Here is a 12051-nt window from a genome sequence, read left to right on the forward strand (position 1 = left end):
AACAGGGGTAAGTAAATGCTGTGAAATAGCACTGGACAGGAGGTAAGAAAACCTGGCTGTGGGTTGAGACAGTATGGAATGATGACTTCCTAAACATTTGGGTTGCTGTGTCCCCTAAATCAATGAGCACAATCCACTTATTTTCCTGTTTTTCAATTAAGCAACCCTTCCAACTGCTACCTGCACTGGACGTAACTCCTGTTTCAAGAGATACTGGTTATTTAAGGAGGTAAAATTAGAAAATATTTACACCTGCCCCCCTCCCCTGGTGTGACTGGTAACACACCTGAAGGTATTAACACCAGAAAAACCAGTACAAACCACAATTTCAAGGTACAAGATGAGAAGCATTAGAAAATATGTTGCACGAAGAATTGCTGGGCCAATGATGGTGAATTTATTACCATTTTGCAGACTTGACATGTGACAGATGAGAATGTTTTGAAGACACCTGCTTGACATTTCACATCTCATATCAAATGGGTAAATCCCTGACATATTCCATGCATTTCAAAGACTTTTATTATCCTGAAGTTCTCAAAGGCTATTTATTGCTCTTGGAAATGGCCTTCAGTCTGTATCAGTGTAAAACAAGCCCCTGAGAGGCAAACTACTAAACGCAGAGTTCTCCTTACCTATTTCTTATGTAGCTTAGTTAAGGTATCAATTATTGTCTCATGCTGTATGGCCAAGTGTCAGCTGTGTTCTGAAAGGAATTAACATGTGGAGAACACCACGGCTGGATTTTGATACATTACAAAAGTCATGATATAAAAAAAAATTACAATGTCCATCATGATGGATGCACATTTCTCAATAGAACAGTAATCTACATGCACATAAACAAAATTAACTGGGTCGGGGTTTTTTTATTTACTTTATTCTGTACTTACAAGATCATCCAGCTGCCTTGATAGTTGGGTGAAAGAAAAGGCAAGATGAACAGAAAATAGCTACTGACCAAAGCCAGAAAAATCCAATATGAAGTGAAAATAAAATTCTAGAGGAATTTTACACCAGTGAGTGAATTTGAGGATCAGTCAACTTGACAAAAGTAAAACAAGATCGTATGTAACACAATTCAGGGCACTAATCCACACAGAATAGATTTGTTGTATATAGACTTCACACTGCATTGTTCCAAATGTATTTCAGTTTAGTAATTTCTATGTCGTTTGGGTTTGCTGATTTTTTTGTTAATTTCATGTTGTTGTTGGGTGGGTCCTGCAGGTTGTGGGATTGGGTTTTTTCTTTTTTTTTTTTTTTTTTTTTTTTGTTTTAATCTTTAATCCCATTGTTACTTTTTCAGCAACTTTTCAGCAACCAGACTAATTGTTTCCATTGTGCACAATACACAAGCTCTTTCCTACCAGTTGTATTACAGAATAAAAAGATATCCTGTCTCCTGTGGAACTTGCAATCCAAGTATGGACACTTCAGCTGAGAAGGGGTTCAGCCCAGATGTCCCACTACAGACACAGACAGCTGGTGAGGTGCTGTTCAGCTACACCCTCTTTTTCTGTGACCATCTGAACTTTTTAAGGTCATGCTGCCAAATTTACTGCTAACTCCTAGCCCTGGAAAACCATGAAATCCACACTTTCTGCTCTTGGGATTAGTATTAGTTGCTGTGGTTATCTCACAATTCTTACTCAATTGTAAATAGCTCTATTATAAGGGTGAGTAGCATCTGAAAAACAATTATCAATTTTTTTTTTTTTCACTACTCATAATTTTTTTTTATTTGATCTGTCTCACAGAATCAGTTAACAAAACTAGTGTGGTGTTACTCAAACTCTTTGCCAGCTGTGAACAAAGGCTGTCAGGTAATTAAGTATTTAGATTTCACTCAGTCTCAGGTTAAGAATGACTCAGTGAAGCTCAGGATAATCATTCTGCACCTAAAACTAATCTGTAGTAACAGGGAGAACTCTGCAGTTAAAGGTCCTTGAAGAATAATTAGTGACATACCAGTAATTAAGGAAATACTAACAACTAGTATGCCTTTGGTATTTTCATGTTCAAAACTTCAAAGCTTCATTGCTACAGGTCATCACTAAACTGGAAAGAAGCAGGATTAAATATTTAGGAGGTCACACATGCATTTTTACGGGTTTTGAGGGTTTTGTTTGTTTGGGGTATTTTAGCTTGTAAACAGCTTTAAGACACAATAGGGAGAAGTTTGTACTTCTTGTGTTTCCACTGCGCTCTCTGTGCCCTGATAAGGTAGAGGAATAATTCCTAGTGGTATGCATCAATAAAAAGACTGTGGCTTAAGGAATAGTCCCAGTTTGGCAGAAACAAGCAGGAAGAACAAGTCAGGGAAGTAGAAGGATAGGTCTCTGGAAAGGATTTCAAAAGGGAAGGAACAAGTGAAACATTAGAAGCTGTTTCTTTAAGATGTTTTTTACATCCTGTTTCACCAATAAAAATACATTCAGTGTTATACAACTACACGTTTGGTCTTAACTGATAGGAATATGAGAACCATGCTTTGTTTCTTCTTTGAAGGCTAAGTTCACTGTTGCAATTAGAAAGACATCCCACCTTTTAAAGTCCACAAGGTATTTTTCCTAGGAATTTTCAGAAGTTGGACTTGAGCTAATGCTGAACTATAACTCTGTTAAAAACATCATTAATATAGTTCAGATCTTAAGTAATAGGTCATGTGAAAAGACATTTCCAAAAATTTAAATTTAGCAGTCTATTAAACACAAGTTTATGACAGTTATGTGATGGTTTAAAGGTTTCGTCTCATGGAAAGTTTGTTTTCTCTGTCATTCAATAGTAGCTGTTCCCATAGGGTTCTTTTGAGATTTCATTCAAATTTCAACCTTCAAAACCACTATTAAAATTTGGGCCACTGACACAGGCCAGGACTTATAACCTACACACTCATAAAATCTACAAACTTTCAAGCAACTGCAGCTGAAGATTTACCTCTGACAGTTTCCAGTGACACATGCAGGAACCTTGTGAAGCAAGTAAACAATTTTTCTGCATTTGAAATACACCAAAAGAATTTACAGATGGAAATAAAAAACAGACATTCCATTATTTGTCTTACAGATTTTCTGTACCACCTCATCTCTTTCATTTTCACATGTGAACTAGTATCTGCAATCAAGTTTGGAACATTTGAGACTGTTCTTTGCATTTGCATTCTTATTTTAAAAACTATAAAATTCTTGTTTAAAGAAAAATTAGCACAGTGGAAGTCTGGATGCATGGCCTGCCACTGTGTTCTACCTACCAACAGGTTGTGCTGGATTAAATCTCATTCTCAAACCTGCCCTCGTGATAGCATCACCACTGAGAAGAACGCTCCAGAGAGAAGTCAATGACAGCTGAACAAACACAGAATGTGCTGAGTTGGAAGGATCCACAAGGATCATCAGATGTTACCCACTGGATCAGAGTCCCATTCAGACACCATCTTTATCAGTACCAAGTGCCTGAGCTCCACCCCATCAACTCCACCCCTCAGTGATCTGCTTTCTGTCCCTGCCTCAGAACCCTTGTGCTGTGCAGTCTCAGTGTGAACCCAAACCTGAGATGGGAAACTCCCCAGCTGTGAGTGAAGTATGCAACTGTTCAGCAAAGGAAGCAGAAGTGCCAATTTAAAAAAAAAAAAAAAAAAAAAAAAAAAATCCATCAGTCACAAATGAGCAACTCAGGATATGACATCTGGGGATTCCAGCTCGTGGTACATTTTTCCACATATTAGCTGAACTGTAACCTACTTGGCCAGCAGTTTCTTCAGGCTGGGATTTTAATTTTTCATGAACACATTGCTCTAATAAAGTACTTGGCATTAGTTATGGCTTTTGAACTAAAATGCATTCATGACATTAAATTTTAAAGCCACTAAGCCATTAATTTTGATCAGCTTCTTTTTTTTTTTTTTTCTGGTATAGTGTTTGCAAGAATTAGCAACTAAGTGCATATTTCACCAGCAAAAGAATAAAGGCTGCACTAATAAAACTTACTTTTGCCTGTCCCTGTAGAGAATGGCAATATTTTATACACCAACTGCACAGCAAATGAAAGCCAAAAACAAATTTGCTGCTCCAAATTTGCTGTCAAATACAACGTAATAGTTTAACTTATGATGAAGGGCAACTTAGCACACAATTTGCTATCTACATTTTCTTCTGAATTCAGACAAAAAGGTTTACAGCATCGCAGAACAGTTCCATAAATTGTCTAGCTCAAGCCCTGACTTTAGTACCTATTTGTAAAACCATCTTCCTACAAAAATTTCCAGGTAATAGCTAAATAGCTGAGCCTACTCAGCCGAGGATGCTGAGCTGCAATTTCTTCAGGTATGCAAGTCCCTGCAGTTGTCCTACTTGACCTTCCAAAAAAATTCCCCTTCTGTCTGCTTTGTTCAGACTAACATTCAAAAGGTTCAAATAGTATAAATCACAGGTATTTTAGTTTTTAATATAAAATCATTACTTCAGGTACAACTACTGGCCCCACTAACTCTGTTACTAAAAGCAATAATCACCTGCTGCCATAACAGACTTCAAAGCAGTTCTCAACTTCTCATGCTTCATCTCACTCATCTCGTACTCATGGAACAGTGCAAGGTTCTGACACTGAAGGTGTGCAATGGGAACAGCCAATCTGAGGTCTGATTCTCATGCTTGTGTCTCTCTATCGTCCAATAAGCTGCAGTCAGGGAAGTAGTTCAGCTATAGTTGTACATTTTAATTGAATACAATTTACACACTTTATACACCTCCAAGCAGTGAGTAGAATTTGCTCAGCAATAAGAAAGCAGCTCAGTAAAACAGATGTCTGCTCCTCCAGCTTCCCCACTTCTTAGTATCAGCTTTCTTTATTACTCTACATTAACGTGTAGATAAATTAAGCATAAGTGTCTAAAATTCCAGCTGTGTTGCAAAATGCTGCTGTAAGGCTAAATTTTTAAGTCCAAGTAGTTTCATAATCTATGTGCAGTTATTTGTGAAGCAGGAATGCTATTCTAACAACCTAATTAAACTTCCAATAATGTCAGCAGGAATCTGATTGCAAAATGGCTCATTTTATAAACATCGCTACTTTTATGACTGACGAAAATATGCACAATCAGGTGCCAGCTCCTTCACAAATACATATTGTATAACTTGGGTCACAAACTGCTTGCCAGTACTAAATTCTAAGATGTTAAAAGATCTGTCCTCAATCCATAAAAACCAACACAGGTCACATAGAGATTACATGGATGCTGCTCTTCTGCCCATTCCACATCCATGTAACTCCGGTAGTTTCAGAGGAGTTAACTGCCAATAAATACATAAATCTACATCTAAATCAAGCCCATCTCCTGTATACAGTACTAGATCTGGGATTGAAAACACAAGTGAAGTACAGGACACCAAAAAGATAACTGACCCTTGCCAATTGCAGACACACTCTATGGTCTGCATATCACACTGCACGTGAAGCACACACTTCTCCAAAATTTGTTCTTCAAGTTGACTGCCTAGAAGCCTCTTTAAAACAGCATAATGTTCAAGTTAAAAAAAGCATACATGATACCTCACAACTTAAAGCAGAAATGAACTGTAAATCGAAGCACTTGCTCGTGGCAACTGCTGTGTTGTAAGAAGCCATTACAGTTTGCTCTGTGCAGTGCAGGTTAAAACCAAGTACTCAATGTTTCAGCCAGCTCTAGTATGACATGGACACATTTCTAATAAGCTTAAGTAAAGGGAAAACACGTTCATGGGGTACTGCCCCACTGCCCACACAAACAGGAGACATCCCAGTAGTCCTGTAGTGCCCACTCTTCCCAGTCACCAGGCTGAATCCATTCCAAAATCCAGGGTCAGCTGCTTCTCATCTTGGGATTCACAGGGGGTTGTTTCCGTGGTTTGACTTTTTACACTTCCAAAAGACCATTTGAAATTTTACATCGCCAATTATGACCATCTGAAAAATACAGTCTCAATATAGCAGGGATGCAAATATACAATTAAGAGTCAGATCTCACAGTCCTCATAAACTTAAGACATAGTTTTGAAAACCTCTTATGGATATGCGACTTTGGGTTTTATTAAAAACGAAGTTAACATCAAATAAAAACCAAAACAGAATAGGTAGAACATTTTATTTTTGTCAAACCTTAAATGTAAAGTATATTTAAAAAACATGGTTTGGAATTTCAAGAACAGGAATATAAACATGTATTTTTTATCCCAGAAAAAAAAATCATGCAGGTGTTACAGTATTTCATCATTCTCTACATTCACTGGTATGCAACATCAACTTAATGTTATTCCATAGATACAGATGCTGTAAATTGGTACAAATACCAGGATCCTCTGGCCTCACACTGCAGATGAAGCAAATCTGTTCTTTGGTAATTGGAGAAGGCTGATTTTCCCTTCCAATGCAGGACTCTTAGGAGGCCGTATTAGCCACTCAGCTCAGAAAATCACAACTCCCGTAGACAGTCTGGGCTACTTTTGTCACGAGAAAATAGTATTAGAGGTATAAATGCAAAGAAGTTAAAATTATTCATTCCTTTTGGTGGCTGTTCCAGGAAAAAAAAAAATCCAACTCTCTCCTCCTCTATTCATCATTTAATCTAGGTAACATTTAGACTCATATGCAAAGGTATTTGCTAGATGGGAACATACACATGCATACTTTCAGTTTAAAGAAAGAGACGTGTGTGGAGAATGGCAATTTAAAGTTAACGTGACTTGAATGTACACCTGTAATAAAGTTTAAAGATTTAGTAAACTGGGACATTACAAATCCAAAAAATGTGTTAATAGATTTTTGATCTTCCCTTTTTAACAAAGACTGACAGAATATACATATACAGGTTGACATTTTGATTTATGGAAAACAACTTTCACTTTGCTCAGTTTGCAAGTCCTATTGACTAAAATGTAGTATCATTCACAACAAAATATTTTCAATAAGTGAAACAGTAAGCAAAGAAACCCCAAACTAAGCTCAGAAGCCACGTGGTTTAGAAAGCCTAGGAACATCTATGTGTGCATCAGTGTGTCTATAACTTTTTTGTACACTATATCTATAGACACACCCACACATTTATTTACACACATCCGTGCGCGCACGCACACACACACACATGGGGAACCTGCCGTGGAGATCCAGCTATCATCTACTCAGGAACAAAACACATTATTTAAAAATGTGGCTAATTTAACAAAACAGAGAAGAAACTGCTGCTATCAAAATATACAATTTGGATTGCAGACTAGAAGGCTAACAACATTAAAAAAATAGTTTTAAGCAAAACTCCTTTGCTTCTGAATAACAACAGGTATCAACCTGCCATAGCATGAATCATCCAAGTAAGGTTTTATAAAAAGTTTAAACTGTGACCCTTGCTCATTTGTAAAGTTCTTGACATACATAGTGCGAACTCTCGTCTCCAAACTGGAGCCCCTTCCATTTTTTTCAATCCATACTTCCGGAAATAAATGGCAGCTGAAGGATTCAGAATCTCAAGTGAGATTTGTGCTTTACCATATACCTGAAAAAAAATTAACAGAAGGCAGCATTACTACCCTTGTGGCATTTACAGGAATTTTACTCGCAGGAATAAAATGCACTGGCACTGTTAAAAGATAACTCTTAGGGAATCAGAAAATTGCCAAAAAGATTCAATGTGTTATGCACAGGATTTGTCCCACTAAGTAACAGCCAGCTACCGCCCTGCCTCAAAGAGAATTCATGTTTTCCAAGGCACTGCATGACCTCTAACACTGAAAGACTATTGTAAAGACAACTAGTTCATTCTGGGAGTTCAGATACATCGTTCATCTGAGACTTTTCAATAGAAAGCCATGCAAAGTTTGATGATTGGTATTATTTGGACAATTCCCACAGGATTGCTCTATTTCACTGAATCATTTAAGAAGTTTGCTGTGAATCAACATGAAAAAACTAAACATTCATGAAATGCATGGGCTTCTCCCCTCCCTCAATATTTCTTCAACTGCTTCATGACAATAAAGTTTCTTCTCAACAACATGAACAAGGTATTGCAGTGAACTTCCCCTTCAGGAGGGTTCTGATCCAGAGAATCAGTCAGAAGGTGGGGAGTCATGGGATTAATCAATGATTCGTGGTAACTACCCTTCCTTTAAATCCACACTTTGGAGATTATTACTTACAGTCTGTAAACATATACCACTACATTTTATTAACCGTATCATCAAGCAAAATCAAAACAAGCAGTATTTCCAAGCTAAAACATTGTTCAGATGTCTAAATTGTAAACAACACCCCTGGTTACCAAAACTTTTAATTCCCACCAAAACCATACAATCATGAACATCAAGGACTTTCAGCAGGAAACATACCTGTCCAAAGTTTCCCAGAAGCGTAGGAATACTGGCCTGTCCAAGTGTCTTTTGTGGTAGCTGAGTTCTAACACTGTTACATCCCATTTCTGTACATTGGGATCCAGGCGCACTTCATCATATTTGAGATGAAAAGCTTTAACTACAGCAAACAGGAAAGTATTTGGTAAAACATGAACACTTAGTGTTTCTTTAGTGGTCAAAGAAAATCCCCACCCCACCCTTCCTTTTTCATAATGAAGCCCAAGAGTAAAATTAACAAGCCTATAACCCAAAGAAGTCAACTGCTCACTAAAGGGCACAGTCAAATATAGAGGTCAGTGGCTCTCAGGCTATTCCAGGGTGAAAGGAAAGGGCAGCCCCTACTTTCAGATGCACAGATTCCAAGGGAACAGCAGAAACACCGTGCTAATTCAGGTACATTCTCTCTGAGAAACAGAGAGGTTCTTTCTGAAAATCTCTGAACTGTCAAAGAATTAAAAATAATAATAATAAAGGTATTTCTGAAACCTTTGAGTATGAAGCCTGGCTTTCTCCTAAAAGAATCTCCAGAAGATTGATAGTAGAATGGCAGCATAACCCTCAAATGCTACACAAAGCATTCTGAGAAATTTAGTAACTGCCAATTTCCACTTACCTAGTACTCAGTTAAAAATGGTAAAATATTAACTGTTACTTTTCTCTTGGGAAGTGTTGTCACATGTGAATTAGGTAAAGCCTAAGCATTTACACAGTGAGCATTAAAACCAACGTATTTAGGCCTTGTACAATTCTTATCTGGTAACCCAAACTGATGATTTTAATAGTATTGGAAAAATAAAACAGGTCATCAGTCTTGTAGAAACTAGCTGGTAACTGTCTTCTTCAGATACCATACTCTTAATTTTGTCTTCCACAAAATCATTTCTCTTTTCCAGATCCATCCGGGAACTTCCTAGAAGGCTGGTATGTGAAATCAGCATTATTTTGTTGACAAACTAAAGAAATGATCATCTGACTTATTCCTCTGCCAGGTAAATTTCCAAGCTTTGTGATTAAGAATACATCTACATTATCTCTGCTATACATTGTTGCATGTATTCATTTAAGTTCAGAAAAAACAAATGAAGATATACCAGGGCCATGCACTTAAAGAAAACTCCATCAACGCCTGACAGAGTCTCTGCATTCAAGTTAAATGTTATTAAGCACAAGAGGATCCACTTCTGAACCTGAAACAAATCAGTACTACAGCTCACTGATGTGCTCTGGGAGGAACACCTTTCAAATGGTATTCAAAATTAAATATTGGTTCACGAAATTGACAGCATTCAAAACTTCATCGCAAACATTCACTCGTAAATGTGAAATGAGGCTGGTTTGGTATGTGAAGATGAAACAGTCAGGAGGCCATGCACAAGGAGCACAGTTCTAGAGACTCAGCTAATGAAATGTTCTGTGACAAAGCAATTGTTCAAATCAAACCAGCCCGGCAGGCTCTGGCCCAGTACACGTTTTATTGAGGAGCTCTTGGTAAGCTACTTGCTTGTTTTCCAACAGGACAGTGACAAGCCTTGAACACCTGGTAACCACAACAGACCCAGAGGCACAGAAGGAGAAATGCAAACTGTAGGTGATACAATGAACGGCTCCAAATCCCAGAAACCACATTTCTGAAGACTACTGAACACTATAAATATGGCAAAACAATAGCTTCAGATAAAAACAGATACATAAAACTGGACTGACGCTGTCTGTGCTCCCTTCATTTACCTGTTTTCATTTGAAAGGTGAGTAAAGTCATTAGGGGAAGTTACTAGAAACACACTTAATCAGGAAAATATTTTTAAAATACCATGCTTTGAAGAAATGGAATGCATTTCTAAATTGAAGATCATTTCAATGAATGAATTAAGACTAGATATCCCGCTTTCACTCAAAAAATGTAAGGATTTGTACACCTTCAGCCTGAACTGTGCAGGCTGATTGTGATCTTTTGGCATGTGGAGACCAGGAATATCAAAGCAAGTCAGAACAATTCCCTACGGCTCTCCATATATACATGGGTATATATAAAAATTATAGAATTAATAGCATCTAACTGCTAGATAGAGCTTCAACATTTCACTGCATTTTTCTTGGCTTTGCTTTTCACAATTGCCATTTTTGCAGTATCTTTATTTTGAAGTGCTATTTCCTTCTTTCATTTGTGTCTTTTGTTAAACTCTCTCCTGTGGCATAGTTTTATTTTCACAACTTTCAGGCTCTTCCTCACTCCCCCCTTTAAGTAACTCATTCTGTTTTCCTGTTCACAGACCCATCCTTAGTTTTCTGCGCCACCCTCGAGTTCTTTCCTTGCTGTTCACCAAAGCAGCATTCTCTTTCCAGAGTCTAGGTCACAAACCAAAGAGAGGCACACACCAAACTGATCAAACCTGTTTCCTCATCACACTGACTGCAAAATGACAGAACTGAACTAAGGCAGCTTTTAGGGTCTGTTGCCTTTTTTTTTTTTTTTTTGGTGGGGGGGTGTGTGTACATATGTTGGTTTGGCATTTCTTAAAACAATCTGAAACCACAGGACACCATCAAAAGGTCTGTTCTCTAAGGCAACTCCAAACTGAAGCAACAGAGAAGAGAAGCTGACAGATTCCTTAGATATTATGGCCCACCTCTCTCTCTCAGAGGGGTGAACCGTGCCAGAGAAGTGCCTCAAAGCACCACAGTTGTGGGGACTCAAAAAACCTGCTCAGATCTATACAATGCTAGCATCTAGCTCACTTGAAACTTTAACTTTTTAAAACTTGCAAGTTTTTGTCAGACACCAGATCATATTTTCAACGCTTTCTTATTGGCACACTTAGGTGATTAATTCACTCCTCAAAACAGCACTGAAATGTGAAGACAGCCTGTAAACCCGTTATCTATGAATTATTGGAATATGCATTGCCTGTTCACCCTTCTTTTAGAAGACTGGAAAGCACATTTGTACACCAGCCATTTGTGACTCTTGCAGCTGACAGCTCTGAGAAGATTTCCATGAGCTTCCACAGATCAGAGCAGAACAACCGCAAAGGGCATGGGAATATTTGCCATCGTGAGGAGACCAAAGCCCAAAGTCTGCTCAGCCACCCACGCCCAACAGCACTTTGGCAGCACTCTGTCACGAGCATAAACACCCTACGAGAAACCCCAAACACAACAAACCCCCAAGCAAGGAACAAAAGAAATCCCTTACTTTTTGCAAAGATATCAACAGGAGATCCATCGGGCAGGAGCCAAGGCCAGCCCTTGAACTGCCAGGCGGGCCCCTGGACAAACACGGCCACCACACGGTCCCTGGAACACACAGAGGGAGGGACATGGGCATGGGCCATGGGCATGGCCCGGAACATTTCAGTGACCTGCTGAGCCTCCTAAACAGGCAGTGTGCCTTAGGCAGCTGCCTCTTTTATAGAGCAGGATAGCACATTTAACAACCACACCTCCAGCACAACCGTTCTTCCCTCGTGTAAAGATAAAAAAACATTCCTGTGATTCCTCTGGGCTTTCAACCCTGACCCTTGGCAGAAGGCAGCTCAGTTTCTCATGCAACAATTTTTGGAAGTCACTGCTTATTTGTGGTCATCATTACTTTGCTTTTGAAAAGTGCTCCAACATTTTCAGACATATTCTTCTGCAAACGGCACTTGAAACTGAGATGTGCAGATTTAAA

General features: G+C 38.4%; 1 protein-coding gene across 1 annotated transcript in view; it reads right to left on the bottom strand.

Moving 5' to 3' along the window:
- Positions 1-6107: 6107 nt before the first annotated feature.
- CDC73 (cell division cycle 73) overlaps positions 6108-12051 on the bottom strand; it is a 102610-nt gene continuing 96666 nt past the window's right edge. Inside the window, exons 15-17 of the mRNA XM_040072507.2 lie at positions 11575-11675; positions 8358-8499; positions 6108-7525 (exon numbers count right to left, since the gene is read on the bottom strand). Of these exons, the coding sequence (XP_039928441.1) occupies positions 7489-7525; positions 8358-8499; positions 11575-11675 (280 nt within the window). The 3' untranslated portion in view covers positions 6108-7488. The remainder of the gene's footprint in view (positions 7526-8357; positions 8500-11574; positions 11676-12051) is intronic.

Source organism: Hirundo rustica, chromosome 9 (genome assembly GCF_015227805.2).
Source record: "Hirundo rustica isolate bHirRus1 chromosome 9, bHirRus1.pri.v3, whole genome shotgun sequence".
Taxonomy (NCBI): domain Eukaryota; kingdom Metazoa; phylum Chordata; class Aves; order Passeriformes; family Hirundinidae; genus Hirundo; species Hirundo rustica.